The sequence below is a fragment of the Sceloporus undulatus genome, chromosome 6 (genome assembly GCF_019175285.1).
Source record: "Sceloporus undulatus isolate JIND9_A2432 ecotype Alabama chromosome 6, SceUnd_v1.1, whole genome shotgun sequence".
NCBI classification, from domain to species: domain Eukaryota; kingdom Metazoa; phylum Chordata; class Lepidosauria; order Squamata; family Phrynosomatidae; genus Sceloporus; species Sceloporus undulatus.
Window position 1 is genome coordinate 19726465 of NC_056527.1, and position 20574 is coordinate 19747038.

Consider the following 20574-nt stretch of genomic DNA (forward strand, 5'->3'; position numbering starts at 1 on the left):
TTAATTTACAGAATATAGTCAATTTGAGAAGAATAATGGCAAACTATGTGTAGATTATTATTCTTTCGTTTGAAATCTACATATAATATACCATTATTCTCCTTAAATTAACTATATTATGGAAGTTAAGTTTCTAACAACAGTCCAAACTGGGCAAAAATGTTCACAAACATTCCAGCTGCTTGGGAAACAAAAACAATTATGTATTTCTTGCACAGTATCTGAGTACTCCTTGCCTAAGAAAATGAAGTTCATGCACACCTGTAGAGCTGTGATAGTAATTTCATATATTTCTGAAGAAGTACATTTGCAGGGCAAGCTGAAGGTTGGGTACTCAAAGGCAAATAGCTACTAAAAGGCAAAGAAGCTACATTTCAGGTATCCCACAGACAATGTTGGTTAAAATAAGGCTTAAGAAAAGGCATTGAAAGTTAAAGTAAAACAGGAATAAGCAATGTTCAAAATTAAGCTACCGAGAAAATAAGCAGAATCATACAGAGTGCCTAAACAGAAGAGCAGTGATCCACAGGATTGAAAAGAAATGGGAAGGTAAAGAAGAATTGAAGAACCAGCACCTGGTGGCCCAGGAGCCAAAAAAGTATAGGATAAGTAGGTTTAAATCCTAGTATAGTCATTCTCCCAGTTGCAAACTCTACTACTACTGTGATCTGGAACTCCCACAACAGCAATGCAGTGGGGATAAGAGCTGAATTTTACATATTGATTTGAACTACGCAGTTCTTTGGAGAATAATATCATTTATTAAATATACAAATTTATTTCCATTTTACATTTTGTCATAATATTTACAGACTAAAAAGTGCTGCAAGTAGTACCTCTAATACTTTCTGCAGTTTCTCTTCAAGCATTTTCTTCTCATTTTCAAGTGACTGAATGTTCGCCTACAATATCAAAGTTTTATTTTTACAGGTTGTTATATTTAGGAATTTTATTTAGATTCAGATTGTAAAGTACTCTACAAGATATCTGCTACTGCATATTATAATAATAATAATAGATTTATTTTTATCCCGCTTTTCCGCGATGATCAAAGCGGCATACATATTATTATTATTATTATTATTATTATTATTATTATTATTAAGTTTTATTTACATAGCACTGTAAATGTATAGATGTTACTGCCCCATCCAATAAAAGATGAATTGATGTATTTAGCTTTACTATTAGGATGTCAGGTTGTAGTGTGGCATTTTAAAGGCTGACACATTGGGTACTTACTATGAAAGCCCATTCTTGTATGTGGAAGGAGTCATTCAGGACTGGGTTATCACTTGTTCCCACCCAGGCTAACAAGAGTGATGTTATAGGAAGAATAATATGCTTAAGCTTTAATGGTGACAGCTCACCTCCTCAGATACAGAAAGCTTATACCATATAAATCTTGTTTGTCTTCAAGATGTCAAAACACATTTTGTTGATTTTTCTACCACAGCACAACTATTAAGGATACATATTTTCATTTATCTTGTTCTTGCAAGCAAGAACAGTAATTTTTTAAAAAAATATCTACTGTAGGATAAAATGGCACACTTTTTGAAGACTATTTGCAGTTCAGGACTTTTAAAAATGAATATTTTTTTAACAAAAATGATTTTTTTTGCAAGAACATATCATTTTCCATGTCTGAAGTTGTTTTTTTTAATAGAAAATGTTTTCTGTGTAGAAAGTTTGCTTTTTTAAAATAGAAAAACATGTTTTCTGCACAAAAAGAGCAAGTTAAACTAATGTAATTTTGCCAGTACCAGGGAAAAAACTGTATTAATGTCCCAAACTGTGATTAATCTTCTTGTGTCCAAATTTTTTTGGCAGGGAGCCCCAGGTGTCCAGACACCCTTTTTTGCACTGAGGAACTGAAAAAAGGCAAATAGTCTTTAAAGGTACCCCTCTGGAAGTAACCTAGGTTTTAACCTACTCTGCTTACATTAGCTTTAGCTAGATCTTCTTTCATTTTCAGATGTTCCTTCTGCCTTAGTGTTGGTATCCTGTATTTTGAAGAATACAAGCACACTAATTATGGAGGTGAAAGTACTAAAACTGTTATTACTATATTGGTAATCCCAGAGGTAGTGGTTAGCTCTAGATACCATCTATCCCAGTCAGGGATGCTCAGAATCCCAATTAGTACATCAGACCATTAATGAATCAAAATACAAATACACAAGAAAACACTCCCAGAAATAAGGATATCTTGAAGAGGGAGAGTCTTCTCTCCATATCTAATCATCAACTTTCCTGAAGGGCCTTTTAGAATACCATGCAGCTCCTGAGCTGTGTATTCCTGTTTTAAACAGGAATATAATTGAATCTTCCTTACATTCTGACATCTAAATTGTTCTTCAGGTTTAACTAGATTTCTGTAATGCACTCTACTTGGGGCCTAGCCTTATACCAAGTTCAGAAGCTTCAGTTAGTTCAAAATGTTGCAGCCAGATTGGTCAGCTAGGTTCGACCATATAACACCAGTGTTGAAATCCCTTCAACGGCTGCCAAAAAGCTTCCAGGCACAGTACAAGGTGTTGGTTATTACTTTTAAAGCCCTACATGGCTCGGGCCCAAGTTACTTGCGGGAATGCCTCTCCCTACATAACTTGCCCCGCACACTCAGAACATCCGGGAAGAATTTATTGGAATATTATAACACTAGATTAAATACAACTTCCTGTAGAGCATTCACTGCCGTGGCCCCTAAACTGTGAAATAGTCTACTGGAAGAGATCCGTCTTATTACCACCTTAGATGCCTTTAAGAAGGCGCTTAAGATGGATCTCTTCCAGCAGGCTTATCCACCTGATTTCATATAAGAGATTATGGTAAATGTTCCACCCCTGATTATGACTGTATGGTCATCTGATGAATGGATATTTTAAAGAACTAATACTAATGTTGTAATTCAATATTAGTATTTTATAGATTGTCTTTTTGTACTTGTATTATATTATTTTAATGATGTAATCCCGCTTCAATCCTTGGGAGAGGAGGAAAATATAAGGACAGGTTGCTTACCTGTAACAGTATTTCTTCGAGTGGTCATCTGCGAATACATACAAATGGGTTTTACTGCGCCTGCGCAGTGCTGTTCGGAACCTACTGGAATCACTGGGCAAAGTTTACTTTGCAACATATAGAAACTTTTTGGCGGTAACTCCGCCCACCCGTTATAAGGCCCCTGCCTTCCCGCTCTTTTCCCCAGTTCCGCAATTTTTCCGCCAAGCAGGCGATGGAAAGAGCCAATGAGAGCAGGACACTGAGGGGATGGACGGGTGGGATTTGTATGTATTCGCAGATGACCACTCGAAGAAATACTGTACTGTTACAGGTAAGCAACCTGTCCTTCTTCTTCGTGGTCTCTGCGAATCATACAAATGGGTTTAGACTGACAAGCTTAGGTATGCGGCGGAGGGAGTGTCCTGAAACCAAAGCTATGGTAAACCAAAGGTATATTTATTGCAACAATAAACACCTTGAACCATAAAAAGAGTCAGTCTTTTTGTTCATGCAAAGGCAAACATAGCAATAACATTGCTGAACCTGAGAAGGGAACAAGAGGTCGTGCAAGACCAGTCCCATAGAAATTGTGCAAACCAACATTCAACAGAATGTAAACAATGGCATATGTAAATAAGTGCTAAACACAAACCATCAGTAGTGCAATCAATGCAGCCCTGAAACCAACACAGCCCTACCGAAAGCTGCGTCTCGGATGGCTCTGGTGTCCAACCTATAATGTTTAATAAAAGTTAGAGGTTGGGACCAGACAGCAGCCTTGCAGACATCCTCCAAGGGAATCCCCGACAGGAATGCAGAGGATGCTGACATTGCCCTTGTGGAGTGGGACCGAACCCTGCCAGGGAGGGGCTTGCCTAACAGTTCATAGCAGAGGTGGATGGTACCAGCCACCCATTTGTAAAACCTCTGCGCAGACACAGGCAACCCTTTCTTTGGCTCCGAGTAGCATTGGAAAAGTCTCTCGGACCGACTGGAGGCAGCAGTTCTGTCCAAATAAAAAGCCAGAGCTCTCCTGACATCAAGAGAGTGCAGGCTTCGCTCCGCATCTGAAGTCGGGTTAGATGCGAGAGTGGGCAACACAATGTCCTGACACATATGGAAAGTAGATACCACCTTCGGCAAGAAGGTAATGTCTGTACGGAGGACCACCTTGTCCTTGTGGAACCTCAAGAAGGGCTGGTCCCTTCGTAAGGCACAGAGTTCGCCCGCACGGCGGGCAGAGGTGATGGCCACCAGAAAAGCGGTTTTCCAAGTCAGTAGTCTCAAGTCCGCTGTGGCCATCGGTTCAAAAGGCCTGGATTGGAGCGCGGCCAATACCGCCTCCAAGCTCCAAGCCGGTGCCGGTATCGACACAGGAGGATACAGGTTGGCACATCCCTTAAGGAACCCCCTCACCAAGGGGTCCTTGAAGAAGGAAGCCCTTCCCCCGAATTGGTACTTGGCACAAATGGCAGACAAGTAGCACTTGATGGATGCGAGGCACAGCCCCTCATCCAAAAGCGCCATCAAAAACTCCAGCACCACTGGAGTGGACACCAAAGCAGGAGACAAGCCCTTTCAGTCGAGGAAGAGGCTAAACCTCCTCCATTTCAGGGCATAGGACCGCTGGGTGGAAGGTTTCCTTGCAGCCAGGATCACCGTCCTCACCACTTCCAGCAGGGCAGTCAGGGCTGTATCCTCCAGGCTACCAGCGGCAGGCTCTCGATGTCCGGGTGGAGAATCCGTCCGTCCTGGATCGACAGCAGGTCCAGACGAGGGTCGAGGCGGAGAAAGCATCTCCTGGAGAGGTGGAGAAGGGATGCAAGCCAGGGCTGTCTCGGCCACCACTGGGTGATCAGGATCGCATGCGATCGGTCCGTTGTCATCTTGGACACCACCCTGATGATGAGGGGGAACGGAGGGAAGGCGTAGAGAAGCTCGCCCATCCAGAGGAATGCGAATGCGTCTCCGAGAGATCCGTCCATTCGCTTCCTGGAGCAGAACTGGGGACAGTGGCTGTTCCACCTGGTCGCGAAGAGGTCGATTCGGGGGGTTCCCCACCGGTCGAAGAGGTCACTGACTGTCTCGGGATGGAGCCTCCACTCGTGGCACACCGACGGAGATCTGCTGAGGCGGTCTGCCAATTCGTTGTCCTCTCCGTGAAGGTGAATCGCCTGAAGGAGGACACGTCTCTGGATGCACCAGTCCCAGATGCGGAGCGTGAGGTCGAGCAGGGTCCTGGATCTGGTGCCTCCTTGTTTGTTGATGTAATACATCACGGTGGTGTTGTCCATCCTCAGAAGGACCACCTTGCCTGTGACGGCGAACTCGAACGCCCTCAGTGCCTTTTCCACTGCCAGCATCTCCAGGGCGTTGATGTGGAGGAGCTTGTCCTGGATGGAGCACCTGTCCTTGACGACCAAGTCGAGCAGGTGGGCGCCCCATCCTTCCAGGGATGCATCGGTTGTCAGAGTCAGTTGCGACTGGGGCTGATGGAAGGGCATCCCGGTGCAGACGTTGTGGCAGTCCAACCACCATCTCAGGGAAGCAGCTACCAGTCTCAGTACCGTGAGCCACTTGGACGGGAGATCCTCCATCGGAGAGAAGGTGGAGAGGAACCAGGACTGCAGAGGTCGAAGACGAAGTCTTGCCCAAGGCGTGACAAACGTCGTCGATGCCATGTGGCCCAGCGCGACTTGGACATCTCCGGCCCTCACCCTTCTGTGGGAGATGCAAGGCCTGAGCGACGCTGTCAAGGTTTGGAAACAGTCTGGAGGGAGAAAGGCGGAGCATCTTTCGGAGTCGAGGATGGCCCCGATGAACTTGACCTGCCTGGTTGGTGTGAAGTGGGACTTTTCCCGGTTGATGACCAGACCGAGAGAGTCCAAGAGGTGCAAGGCGAATGAGACTGCCTCTTGCAGGTCTTGCTGGGATTCGGCGGCAAACAGCCAGTCGTCCAGGTACGGGAAGACCATGAAGCCCCTCTGATGGAGGTATGCTACCACCGGTGCCATGCACTTTGTGAAGACTCTCGGTGCGGTGGCCAAACCGAAGGGGAGCACGTTGTAGTGGTACGAGGTGGAGCCAACGGTGGGGTTGAGGTCCGAGGCCCTCAACCAGGCATGTCGTCGGAGTGCCATCGATGCTGACATGGCCCTCCCCGCACAGTCCGCCATGTTCCTGGAGGCGATGATGAGCCAACTCCCGATGGAGTGGGCCTCGTCCCTGACCTCGACCAGCTGTCTCTGGATCTCATCCGGGATGTCCGGGATGAGGTGGGAGATCCGTTCCATGAGGGTCTGTATGTAGGTCCCCATGCAGGCGTTATAATTGATTGCCTTCACCGCAAGGGCCGCTGCCGAGTAAGCCTTCTTGGCCAGGCCATCCACCTTTTTAGCCTCCCGGTCAACGGGGGAGGTAGCCTGCTTCGGGACGAAGCTGTACTGAGCTCCTTCAACGATAGCCGAGTTCAGCCTGGGGTGGTCGGCCAACCAGGTGCAGCTTGTCGGAGCGACCCTGTAGAGAGACTCCACTTTGCGGGGCGAGCCAGACAGGGAGGCCGGAGAGTCCCAAGACCTCTGGACTATGGTCTGCAATGACGGAAGCAGGGGGAGGCAGGGTGGCGTAGGCACCCGTCCATGGACTCGACATTCCACCGGATCCTGAGCGTTGTCGTCCAGGAAAGCGAGCTCGATGTCGAGGGCCCTGGCCATCTTCACGCCGTGTTCACTGAAGGAACGTACGTCGTCAGATAGGGAAGATGGCTCCGGGTGGTGCATCATCTGCAGGGAAGCAGACGCCGTGTGGTCATCTTCGTCCGAGGGGGCCTCGGACGGAGGCAGGGGCTCATCTTCAGAATCCAAGTCAGAAGAGAGAGGAACGTCTGCGACTCTGACTTGGGATCTCGGCCGAACCGGGATGGGGCCCGTCGAGGAGCGTGAGCGCCGGCGGGGTGACGATGGAGGCTTCTCCATAACAGAGACACTCGGGATCGACCGGGCAGACGTGCCCTCCTGCGGGTCAGCCGGACGGGGGTTCAGCCTGGTGAACTCCTTGAGGGCCACCTCCTTCGGGACAGACATAAAGTACCGGCCCGTCTCGGTGTTGAGGAACAGGTCCGGGGCTTTCTGCCTACGGGCCTCGTCTCCGTCGTCCTCATCCTCGGAGTGGGGGAACAACGGCGGCAGTTCTCCAGGAGGAGAGGAGGGGGCGGCGCCCTCCGCCTCGTGGACGAAGTCCATTGTGGGTTGAGGCGGCGTGTCCGGTACCGGGACCAGCTGTACTTCCGGCGTGGGCTCCGGGTCAAGGAGGGCTGCGGGAGTGGAAGCGCAGGCTTCTTCAAGGGGGAGCGCTTTTTGTCCTTTGCCTTAGGAAACAAGTCAGTCCCGGCTTGTTCCTTTGGCCGTTTGGACTTTTTAGGTGCGGGGTCCTGATCCGCCTTCTCGTGGTGCCTCTTCCTTCCCAATCTCGGGGTCTCCTCCGGTGGGAAGAATGGATTCTCCAGAAGATCCAGGAGGGCAGCAGCTGCTCCTGATGAGGAGGGTCTTGGGGACCTCGCCCTGTCAGAGGGCAGGGCACGGGTCGCTCCGGAAGGCGAAGCCGGCTCCCTCGGCTTGGAGGCGTGTCGGGATGCCTTGGATGTCTTGGAGGATGAAGGCGAAGCGAGCTGGACCTCCACCTCGGTCCCCTTCCTCGCGTGCGAGCCGTCCGGTCTCCTTCCAGATTTAGACTTCGGCTCGGTACCCTCAGTCCCCGATGACTTATGGGGGCGCTTGGAGGGTTCGTCGGTGGCGCTGGGCGGTTTCGAGCCACGGGCCACATCGGAGGTGGTGGGAGGGACCGTCCCGGCCGGGACAGACACCACGCTGGAAACGCTGGCCCTGACAGATGTCACACTGGACACGCTGGCCCTGGAGGATGAAGCGGGAGGCGCAGAAGGTGGGACAGATGACGAGCGGAAACTTCCCTCCTGTACCTTGCCCAGGGCGATGGCCGAAGTGAGCCGGGACTCACGGTTTTTCCGGGCCTGAGATGAAAGGGACTTGCAGAGCGGGCAAGCCTTGGTGTCATGGTCCTTGCCGAGGCACAGCAGGCAGGAGGAGTGCGGGTCCTGGACGGGCACCTTGCCCCCACAGACGTCACGCTTTTTGAAAGGTGCAGGCATCTTTCCGAGGTTGGCAAAAGCCAAAGGAGAATCCAAAGCGAGGTCAACAGTCCGAAGTTTGAAGTTACCAGGGGCGGGAGACAAAGAATGGTCAAGAGTACAGTCCGAGGTCAAAAGCGAAAGTGATTCCAAGCAAGCGAAGCAAGCGAAAGTTCCCTGAAGCAGCAAGCGCAGCGGAAAAAAGGAACTGGGGAAAAGAGCGGGAAGGCAGGGGCCTTATAACGGGTGGGCGGAGTTACCGCCAAAAAGTTTCTATATGTTGCAAAGTAAACTTTGTCCAGTGATTCCAGTAGGTTCCGAACAGCACTGCGCAGGCGCAGTAAAACCCATTTGTATGATTCGCAGAGACCACGAAGAAGAAATAAAAATTATTATTATGTCCTATGTAGTAATTTTGAATCTTTTTGATACTGACTCTGACAATTGCAAGGTCGGCAGGTTGTGACCCAAGTGCTGCCTGACAGAATTGTCAGGATATGCAAGTCAGCACAGTAGGTTGTGACTGGATGAAGGTGTAGCAAATGGCAAGTGTAACAAGAATAAGATAAGCCTGCAATTAGTAAATAAGAAAGCAATTGACCAATTAGGACAGGTGGCTATCATAGCCAATCTGCAGACTATAACTGCTTTGCAAGTCTGCTGGGTTTCTCGGAGCTTTCTATGTGTGCTGTGTATACTGTTTGGAAGTATTCTGGGTTTGTTTTCCATGTTACTGAAACATACAGTGTAAGTACTCTTCATGCTGGCTGTCTTTGTTCTCTGTGAGTTTTACACGCTGCTAGACTGATAATGCTGAACTGTAGTATGTTAGTATGCTATGCTGATTTATTTTTGCATTGTATATATTTGTACTTAGCCACATTGCTTATTTTTGCCTTATACTCTGCTGAGTAAAGCTTTATTTTTGTTGACTCCACAACTCTGCTGTGTTGTCTGCAATACACTCTAACAAGAATGAGCTTCTGTCACTAGTCCCAACTTCTGCCAACCTAGCAGTTTGAAAGCATGTAAAAGTCCAAGTAGGTAAATAGGTACCATTTTAGTGGGAAGGTAACAGTGTTCTGTGCTGTCATGCTAGCCACATGAGAGAGAAAGTAATGGATCCATCCCATTGCTGTTTACTTATCCATTGTTGTTTGTTTTTATTTATTGTTTTAACTGTTGTTGATCTTTTTTAACATGTTTTAATTGTGTTTAATTCTATTTTAAGGGAAGGAGGGTTGGGGGATATGATTTGTATAATTTTTAATGTTCTAAGCCACCCCGATTGCCTGAGTGCAGATGAGGCGGGATATCAATAAATATTATTATTACAGCACGCCTGTGTCATACGCGGGTGTGCCTTACATGGCTTGAGCATACGCACTCAAGCCGCGGGGTGCACGCGGGGCGGAAGGGGCGGCGCGTCCCATTCAATTGAATGGGCGGTGTGCTCGTTGCGCCCTGCGTGCCGCCGCGCCGCCATGCACGAGCCCCATTGTTTACAATGGGGCTTGAGCATAGGCGGAATTCGCCTTACGCGGAGGGATCCAGAACGGATCCCCACGTAAGGCGAGGACCCACTGTATTACTACAGAGTTGTCTTTGACAACACTGGCTTTTTGGCTTAGTACTGGAGATGAAAATCGCACCCTACAGTTGGACATGACTATCTTGTCAAAGAGGAAAACTTTGTCTTTACATCTATGTAATACTTTAATTATGTCATTATATTTTATTCTATTTTCTTATTATGAACTGCCCTAGAATATCTAAAGGTATGCAAAATATCTAACACAAAATAAAAAACACATTTTACCTTGGTCATTTTTAACAGTGAGGTCATAGGTCAGAAATATTCATCATTTTTTCTTGTTTATATAATTCTTTTTTTTCTTGTTTATATTTAGTAAGCATGATGTAAAATTAGATCCTTTATAATTACTTTTATTTCAATTGGCCTTACCTCTCTGGAACTGCAGGTTTCTCTTCAACTTTTGCTTTCTCTATTTTTGGCAATGCTTTTTTCCTTGCATCTGGCCCCAATTTATCTTGCTGGTAAAGGTATAAAATAAATTCAAGATGGTTACTTAGCAGTTTTGTTATAAGTACTTTGTATAGCCACATAATTGGAAATGCATGTATCAAGAAACAGCACACACATATGTCAGTCTTCCAGAGAAGTATGTCAGAGTAGAATAAACATCACCCTTCCCCTTGATGAACTTTTTTATATTCAATACAAAAAACAAGAAGTGGAGTCAAGCTGCTGTTGTTCAATTCAGCAAGCTGACATGTAATATTAATTAAAATATTCCATTTAACAACAAGGGGGGAACATGCTGATCTACATTTGTAGAAAACATAACAAAAATGAAGTTTGTTTTCATTCTAATTTTATTGAACTTATTCTGCTTGTTGTTTACCCATATCCGCAAAATTAGAAGCCATAGCAGATTTTGAGAAAATTACAATTTCAAGATTTACAGAAATAAGAAAAGTATGGGCACAGCTTAATCAAGCAGACAAAACACACCAATACATGGTTTTCTATGATGACAAATATATCTGGTAGTAAAAACAAGAGTACATTCCTTTGTTAATTTAGGGATTTTACAGATTGGTTAAAGAAGTGTGCGCTCTCACAGTATCTTCTTGAGCTTTCCTGGTGATTCACATGCAAGGGAGGAATGTGGACCACTAGCAACACAAATGTTTTTTGAAACTGATACATCTGTGCAAAGAAATGAGTTATCAGTAATGGCTACTTGCATACAAACCCGCCAGTCATTCCATTTGTTACTATGGCAACCTGTCTCTGAACATGAAGAAATGGTAGGCTGCTTAACCGATGAGATGCTACTTTTATCCACTCCTTCCTCTGCCAATTCCCCTGTTCCTCGCTTTTCTTTCAAACAGAAATTCTGTCTCCATCTAACCTCTCTTCTTTTTCCCTGTTTCTAACCCTTCCACTGATTTCTTCTCTTTTCTTTATTTCTTTCTTCTCTTCTCTTTCCAACAAAGCTTTAACTCCTTCCTCTGCAAAGCAGCTTTTGTTTTTGTTTCTCAGTTTGTTGTGACACCAGAAAGAATTCTGGGAGTTCTTGCAGTTAGTGGTGTCAAACTGGATTATTTCTGTAGTGCGGATGCAGTCATTGTTCACCTTTTGCTGTTGCTCAATTAAGTAAATATCCTTCTCAAAGCTACTTCTCTAGCCAGTTCACAGGCTTGTTGAGGAGCAGCCAAATTGAACTGAATTGAACAATTTTTGTGTTTGTTTCTCACATGCTTGCTCAGATGTGGCCAACTGAGATCACTCTTGGGCTGGCTCTTTGCTGGTGTTCTGCCTATTTTTCCTGAGGGCAGCAATGGATGTCAATCAGTCTTTCAAACTCAGAACCTTTCAATGTCTTCCTCAGTACTAACATGCTCCTGACACCATAGGCAGTAAAAAGGTGAAATACAGAGGGAAAGATACATTAGGGGATATGGACAGAAAGATAGATATGAAAAGTAAAACAAAGAACTAGATGGAATACTTTAAGAACAAGTCACAAAGAATTTTAAAGTCCAATTAGAAGTAAAGAAGGGAGGCATTTGAAATTCTGCTACTGACAAGGTTACTTAGCAGAAGAGAGGGAACTCAACGGTCACAATTGAAACAGAAAGTTGGATTCATGTCTTTGGAAATTTTGCAAGAGACACAACCCACGTGTTTGAAAACTGCTCTTTTGCAGCATCAAGAGAATGAAAATAATATTGGTAAAGTGCACTGAAGCCACCCAAAATAGTCCAGCAGAATACCTTGATGAGTTACTGTAATACAATGTAAAATTAACATTCCTGGAGGATCTTGCCGTGGATTCATTATCATCTGTGAAAGAAGCATTGTACATCCCTTGAATATGCTGTAATAGTATGCTAAGTGTGTTTCTGTGCCCAGGGGAGAGGAAATGCTGCCTCCTATTGTAGAGATCAGGATTATGTTTCTATCTTGTCTATTTACATGAGCTTTGGCCAAATCTGTTCTCACCCAAACATGTTGATTTGGAAGGACAGGCTGGAAACAGTGCAAAACCAGACAATTTGCTCTTAGCTCCAACCAATGTATGCTATGCTACCTATTTCTGACAACTGATACCTCTGACTGGGAAGATCCTTGAATGGGATGTGTTCTTTTTGTCCACCATGCAAGAGAGATGCAAACATTTAATGGAAGATGCATCTGAATTTTTTTTTATTAATGTCAGTTTTTTAAGGCGTATTGCAAAAGAAGCCATTGCAAGGCTTGAGAATGAAACTGTGCCTAAGGAACCACCTGGAGATATAACATTAGACCCAGAATATTAACTGAGGGTATAAGATCTATATCCATTTCCCCCAGATTCTTTTCCTAAATGAGATGCTTGACTTTTGGTAGAAAAAAATCAGACCATGTTGTGTATCTGACAGAACATCCAGATGATCAAAGTGAGCAACAGATATTTTTTTTCTTGTGATTTACCAAGCTTAGTCAGGGAGTACACAGCATGAGAACTCCACAAGAGCATGAAAATTCAATACAAGATCATCCAGTTAAGAATATTTATATACAGTATTCCCTAAAGATGGGCTACCACTGAAACCAAATTCTTTAATAAAGATTTGGGGAGATGATGTTAATCTAGATGGCAGAGCTTTGAATTGATTGCATGATGAAATATGCAAATCAATGAAAATACCTGTGGGAAGACTAGATAAGAATATCAAGATAGTTCTGTCATAGATTCCATTTGTGGAAGATTTGTGAGGAGTTCACTAACAGTTTTTCTCATCTCTCCACACATATTATAATGTAAGGTAAAGGTAGTCCCTTGACATGAATTTCTAGTCAAACCAACTATAAGGGCGGTGCTTATCTCTGTTACTAAGCCGAAGAGCAGCAATGTCCGAGGACTGCTCTGGTGGTCATGTGGCCAGCATGACTGCACTGAATGGTGTTACATTACCACCAAAGTGGTACCTATTTATCTACAGTATTTGCATTTGTATGCTTTCGAACTGCTAGGTTGGCAGAAGCTGGGACTAGTGACAGGAGCTCACCCCATTACGCAGCAATTGGGCCCCAAACTGCCAACCTTCTGATCATCAGAATTGGCATCTTAACCACTAAGCCACCGCATTCTCTATTATTATTATTATTATGAAGTCATACACTTTTTATGTGTTGGCTACCTTTAAGGCCAGCTTTAACTGTTTCAGTGCTTTATTGCATTTTGTTTTATGTACTTGCTAAAGAGGCCTTAAGTATAAAGGTAGACTGTGCTGGTATAAGCACCAATGACGTATTTCTGTCTGTCTGTCTTGGGTGATAAGAGGATGTATGATGACTATAACACCTCCCGAACTGTGATCATCCCTGTAGCTGCTAGAATGGCCAGTCCTAATAGAGTACGTACTGTATACATAATCCCACACATACACCTGAGTGCATTCCTCTCTGAAAGAGGGATGACAGTGTTTTGTCTGAGAACTTGAAAGACCCATTTGGAGCTAAGATAATGTAGGGCCTGAGCAGATGAAACCTGGTTTACCTCTGTAGTTTCCTAATTCTCAGGGGAAATCTGCTAACCACACAGCTAGATCCCACAATGGACTGAACCCCCACAGCTAGTCTGCACTGCCCCCCTTCATCTACAAGGACGGATACACCAAAAACAGGGGCATTTGTGGGTACAAGCTGTGCCATGCCATTATTTTTTCTCTGCCTCGTCTCAAACACATATGCAGATGTGAACGATGCACCTCCAGCATCCACAAATCACCTCTCTCATCCCATCTTTCATAACATTTCTCAAGATAGCTCTCTATCCTCTCACAGCATTTCTCAAATTCACTCATACTACAAGGAGTAAGAGAATAAAAAAACCTGAGGTAAGATATTGCCCTTCTTAGCCTGTAGGCTTCTCACATTTATGTGGCATCTTTACCCTTATTTGCAAATAAGACTCACTGTAGGGCCTACTTCTGAAAATAAATGAACAGAATTACAAAATAAAGACTTACAGCACATTCTGTGCATGTTCACTAAGAATTAAATAGTTTAATTTCTAGCAAATGTGTGTTTAGACTTACAGTTTCAGAAGCTTTCATTTTTTGAAGTTCATCCTCCATTATCTGTTTTTCTTCTGCTAGCTTTCGAAATTCTTGCTGAATCTTTTGTAATTTCTAGATAAACAAAGAAAAAAAATTGGAAGGAAAAAATAATTGAAAAAGGTTTTAAATGAAAACTACAAAATTAAATGTGGTTTTGAAAAAGCAGGAAAAAATTTCAACAGTGATAATCACAGCAAAAATTAGGAAAGAACATGTTATAAGGTACAACATGAAACACATTACTTTTAGGGTAACAACACTGGTACATCCATTACTTTTAAAAGGCAGTTTAGCATAATTTAAAATTGTTTGCTTAACAAGTAATGCATTCTTCTAAAATGTTACTCTTGAGAGATCATTTTAGAGCAGGGGTGGGGGACCTATGGCCATTCAGGTTCTGACAAACTACCATTCCCATCATGCCTCACCATCAACCAAGCTGGAGGAAGTTATAGCCAGACCCATGAGGGCTTGTAGCTCCTCCTCTTATGTAGTGTCACCATAAGGGGAGAAGCTACAAGCAATTTCCTCCAGCTTGGCTAGTGGTGTGTAGACTCATTTGATGCTCTAGATCTTAATGCTACTGAATAGAGGATTTTCCAACTGTTAATTCATCTACTACCATGATTCTCATGAGCTATCAACCTTTCAAAATGTATGTATTTGGGAGCTCTAAATCATTCACAAAAATTTAAATAGTGCATCATACTCACACCTTCCAGCACATCTTGCTCATTTGCAACTCTAAAAAACATAAATTACATGTTTTAACTTATTTTCTTTATAAGCCTTAATTATTTCTAATTAAAATGCACAAACATGAGGTATCCCAAACTATTACAAAAGAATGTCACATGAAATGGAGAAACAGTTGCATAAATCTATCAGTAGTATGTAATAGAAAAAAAGTGGTGTAATTCCAATTCAGATTACTTTTTCCATTTTTAAGTTATTCTGAGCCATATCTTTATCGAAGAGTCCTAGTAGCGCAATGGTTAAATGTATGTACTGCAGCCACTCACTCACAAACCATAAAGTGGTGAGTTCAATACCAGCCAGGGCTCAGGCTCGACTCAGGCTTGCATTCTTGCTAATACTAAAATGAGTATGCTTCTTGGGGGCAATTAGCTTAAGAGTTATAAACCGTTTAGAGACTGCTTAGGTGGTATGAAGCGGTATATAAATGAAGCTGCTATTGCTATACAGATATATAAGCAAGGAATTTATATCATATTAAAGTGGGATTTTGTTATCTGCTGAGTTTGGTTCCAGGATCCCCCATGGATAACAAAATCTATGGATGCTCAATCAAATGGCATAACAAAATGGTGGTCAACTTCCAGCAGAGTTGCGCTGGAGGACCTAGAGATTCCTAGAAAGAACATTTTTAATCAAAACAGCAAATAATCAAAGATACAAAAGTCAAAGCTGCAAATGTGGAGGGCCAACTGTACTCATCGAGATGTATTTTAAATCTTTTCTTCTTTTTTCAAATAGTTAATATCTGGATGGAACAACTAGGCAGCAAGGCTGCTGCTACATATGTTGAAAAATGGGGTTGTAAATAAGCCTTGGCTGCCAAAGCATAAACAGGGAAAGAGAAAGGAATGATTTAAAAAACAACATAGGAATAAGGTTCAAAAGCAGAGCTTTACTGAGCAAAGGGAACATAAGCTGTGTGCAGGTGGTCACAGAAATAGTTGAAGAGAGAGAGCTGAAGTAATAGAATGGATCTTGTGCTAAAGTAAAGAAAAGAAATGGGGAAAGAACTAAGTGCTCCAAAGCGTAAAACTAACAGCTCTAAAGTGTAGATCATGTGATATCTATCTTATCTGGTAGTAGCAGGACAGCTCATTCTTAGATGATTACTTTCCCACAGACAGAGAAGTCAGCATCTCAATCACATAGTTTTAGTGGCCGGTGATTTCTGTACATTTTCATATTGATTATTCAAAAATCATAGATGCGGAATGAATTCATTCCTTACTCTAAAAATCCTTAAAGGTTCTCTTAACAGAAAATACTTGGAACTATCTGTCTTCAATTGTCAGGCTACATGCACTGGGAAAGTTAAAACTACAGCTGAAAATTTAATTAACTTATGCCACTAAATAAATAAATAAAGTATCTCATGTACTGGTTTAAAGCACTGTAAATGTTCCTGGCACATATACTGTATTCACAAACCTCTTTTTCTAAAATTCTGCAGACTTCATGCATTAGTTACGACACTACTGTTTAAAAAGTGACACATCTTGGTTCATTACTTCATGTAAATCAATAGTGACACATAAAGCCACAAGTTTTCCAAAGGAAGTTTCTGATTTGTACTCAAGCTTAATTTAATCATAATCAGCCTACTTTTTATGCAGGATCTAAATCAAATAGCATCTTCATTACAAAACAGAAGAATGATCATAAGCATAAATACCAAGAGGTACAGTCCTTTGCCACTGCCTGGAGAGGCACAGACATACCATATGTCTTTTTCTACATTAAATGTCACATATATTATTTACCTGTGCAACTTGTTTGTTTGTCTTTCAAATACTTTCATTATTTCTAGCATACGGTTGTTCATCATTTCAGCAGTTTCTGAAGAAAAAGCAAAGTTAATTAATTTTTAGGGCTGGAGCTTTCCATTTGCCCCTGCAGTAGGTCCCTTTAATGGCAGATGCTATAGGCTCTATTTCAGAGAGAGGAACTGGCAGAACCACCTCTGAGTATTCCTTGCCTAAGAAAATCCTATGAAATTCATGGGGTCACCGTAAGTTGACGGACAACTAGAAGGCATGTACACATACAATGCCTTCCACCAATTCCAGGTTAGTAATGCAACAAGATGTGAGATAATATAACTAATATAACACAATAAATAGGTTTGCTTTGTAATCTAATACATAAAAGAATGTGTATGTAAGATACATAGGTTATCAAGGACCATGACCCATTGAGGAAAGCATTCTTCATACACCACAAACAGAATATTTCAACTAACTGAAAAGGGAAGCAGGCGCAGGAAGACACATTTGTGTGATTCACAGAGACAACGAAGAAGCAAATTTCTTTGTTCAATTACTTGCAAATAAGTGCAGGCTGACAAGGAACCACTTGAATTCCCCACTGAAAACATAAGCTGTGTCTCTCTTCATCTTCCTCCAAGGATTTATGCAATTCACCCAGAGAACAAGAAAAAGGAGGTACTTCCATATCCCACAACTAATTTCTGTTACAGAAAACTGGGTCAGTGGTATGCATGTACACCAATGGAGAGAAAAAACAGTAAAGAAAGAGTCAGTGGGAAACAGCCATGGTTGTAAATGTCAATATGCAAACCATGGGAAATAAAATAAACTTGAACTATTAAACAAGAAGAATTTGAATTCTTAGCACAGCAAGGCAAAAAAATTTAATAGGCATCACATAAACCTGATGAAACCTAAACAAATGCATAACTGGAAAGTAGCCATTGAGGGTATAACATATTCAGAAAGAGTATTATTCATTTATGTATTTATTTATTGTTGTTCTTGTATGCTTTCAAGTCATTCCTGACTTATGGCAACCCTAAGGAGAATTTATCACGGGGTTTTGTTCAGAGGGGGTAGCCTCTGAGGCTGACAGAGTGTGATTTGCCCAAGGTCATCTAGTGGGCTTCCATCACTGATCAGGTATTTGATTCCTGATCTCCAGAATCACAATCCACTGCTCAAACCCTACACCACACTGGTTCATTTATTTATTTTATTCATCTTTATTTTAACCCATCTTTCCCCAAAAAAGGTGTACAAAAGAGCTGGCTTTGGTAGATTAAAACAGGAAGGGGGAAGAAGGAGAAGCATTATGTAAAAATAAATGTACACTTGTGAGGTGATCCATGAGTTGGATATTGGATGGCAGGTTGAGAGGCAGGAGAGGAAAATAGTGACAATATCGTGGGGGTCTACTATACACTGAAGCCAGACTGAAGACTTGAATGATGCTTGCCTAGAACAGATGATAAAACATTCAAAAAGAAGAACTATAGTAATGACAGGTGTCTTCAAATATTCTGATGTCTGTTGGACATCAAACTCAGCAAAAACAAAACACTGAGGCCCAATAAATTCCTTACATGCCTTGCTGATAATTTCATTTTACAGAAAGTAGAAGAACCAACAAGGAGACAGTCTATCTTGGACATGATTATCACCAAGAAAGAACCAAGAGCAAAAAATGTGAAGTAGGAATCTTGGATTGAAATTACCATAGTCTCCTACAATTCATTATACAAAGGAAAGGGCAAGATAAATTCAATCAAATGTATACTCTAGACTTCTAAATAATCAGTTTCATTACATTTAAAGAAATATAGGGTGAGATCCTGTAGTCAGAAATACTCAAAGAGAGTGAAGTTCGTGATGGTTGAAATGGAGAGGTTTTTTAAAGTGAGATATTGAAAGTACAGCAATTCTAATGAGAAGGAAAAGTTGGAAGTGCCTAAAAGGACCAGGATGCTTTTGGGTGAGTTGAGATTTAAAGGGCATGTATAAGAAATGGAAGAAGAGGGAAATACCAAGGAAGAGAACCAAGGAGTGGCTAATATTTTTAGAGATTACAAGTATTAAATCTTCATACTTGTCCAATTTTCATTTGTGGCAATCTTTCCTTAACAGGAAAAAAGGATCAGATATGTCTTTCTTTGTGCTACACAGCTTGTAAAGAATGACAGGTTTTACTAATTCAGATGCACAATCTAATCATACTTTTATGACTGAAGAGTGTCTGAAGGCAAGGCCTGAAAAGTGGTTAACGTTCACTGGATCATACCCAAAAATTTCAACTAAGATTTTTTTTTTCACCCTTTAGCAATATTTCAAACTTTTAAACTCTTACGTGGCTGTCCTGTATCATCTTGGAAAACTTGTACCATGTTCATCACATCCTCAGTTGCATGTTTCATAGCAAGTTCTGAAACAAAGTATTTTTGAGTATTCAGTTAAAACTAAACTTTCCAATCAATTTTCAAATGTATACAATTAATTCACAAGCAAATGCTCCTCCATCACATCACTATCACCATCATCCTGTGATAAAACGGAGGACATTTTATGTTTGTTCATGCTGGTCAAAAAACTTATCAGTGAAATCATAATGGCAAGAAGTGGTCTGTCTCCAAGACAGCATTGTCAAGTGTCTCCTAGGCCATGATTCTGAAACAAGTCTTAACTCCTGGATATTGAGTCAAAAGTCTTCACAGGAATTTATCACATGGGGAAAATTGGAAGTTTAAACTGGTCAGAACCCGTGGTTATTCACGATGTTAGGTACAATTGCGCAATTGGTTTTCAGACAACACTGCATGCAAACCACTTGGAATCTGAACAGAAAGTAACATGAATAAGGGAATAGTGATTTTTGGGAAAATACTGTGTTTTCACTTCCATTTCATTAACAAATTTGCTTTCTTTGCACAATTGCTGTGAAAGCTATTTGTAGGATTCTCCCCATTTTTGTGCCTGTTGACAAATTTCCCATGGTTCTTTGCTGCTTTGTTGTGCCAAGAGGAACAAGAGAGATGCATTCTTTAATGCTTTAGCCAGGCTCTTAAAGGAACAGCAGGCACACACACACAAAGAATGGGAGAGAGCTTGCTTCTTTCCCTCGTGCGGCTCATCTCCTCCTCCTCCTCCTCCTCCAACCTTCCCCATCACTCTCTGAACAGCTGGTGAGGGAAGGCAGGGAGAGGACGTTTTGGAATTTCTCCTGGACAGGAGGGAGAAATGGATATATCCTGGAAAAAGAGGGCATCGGGTCACCCCACCGTGCAGCCCTTGCTGACCTCAGGCAGGTTTATAGACCACCCTGTTTAGAAGCTGCTACATTTTGAAGCAAAGGGCTGAAGAGATCTGGGAGCAGGGTGACCAGCCATGTCTTCTTTTTTTTCCTTCACTCCAGTGTGTGTGTGTGTGTGTGTGTGTTCATGTGAGGGGTTTGTGTTGTTTTATGGGAGTTTGCAAACAGAAACCTCAGCCTGCCTTACTCTGAAAGAGCTTCTGGGGCAACGAGTGGATGTATTCCTCCCTGTTTTCCCTTCTCTCTGGAGTGTGTGTGTATGCACTTGGAAATGACAGTTTTGTGCGTCACTTCTGGTGATGCAACTACTGCTTCTGTGCACATGCACAAAAAAGTTATTTCCAAACCATCAACGGGGTTTGTCCGCATCTGTGTGAAAACCAAATGCCCTTTCTATCCACGTTCTCGCATTAGTAATGTGCTTTTAAAGCGTTGTGCTGTGTGTGAGATAA

At 42.7% G+C, this 20574-nt stretch overlaps 1 protein-coding gene across 1 annotated transcript in view; it reads right to left on the reverse strand.

The window, feature by feature from the left end:
- CCDC7 (coiled-coil domain containing 7) overlaps nt 1–20574 on the reverse strand; it is a 99325-nt gene that overhangs the window by 49860 nt on the left and 28891 nt on the right. The window contains exons 10-16 of the mRNA XM_042471938.1: nt 19163–19237; nt 16807–16882; nt 15001–15031; nt 14267–14359; nt 10119–10207; nt 1946–2006; nt 837–902 (exon numbers count right to left, since the gene is read on the reverse strand). Of these exons, the coding sequence (XP_042327872.1) occupies nt 837–902; nt 1946–2006; nt 10119–10207; nt 14267–14359; nt 15001–15031; nt 16807–16882; nt 19163–19237 (491 nt within the window). The remainder of the gene's footprint in view (nt 1–836; nt 903–1945; nt 2007–10118; nt 10208–14266; nt 14360–15000; nt 15032–16806; nt 16883–19162; nt 19238–20574) is intronic.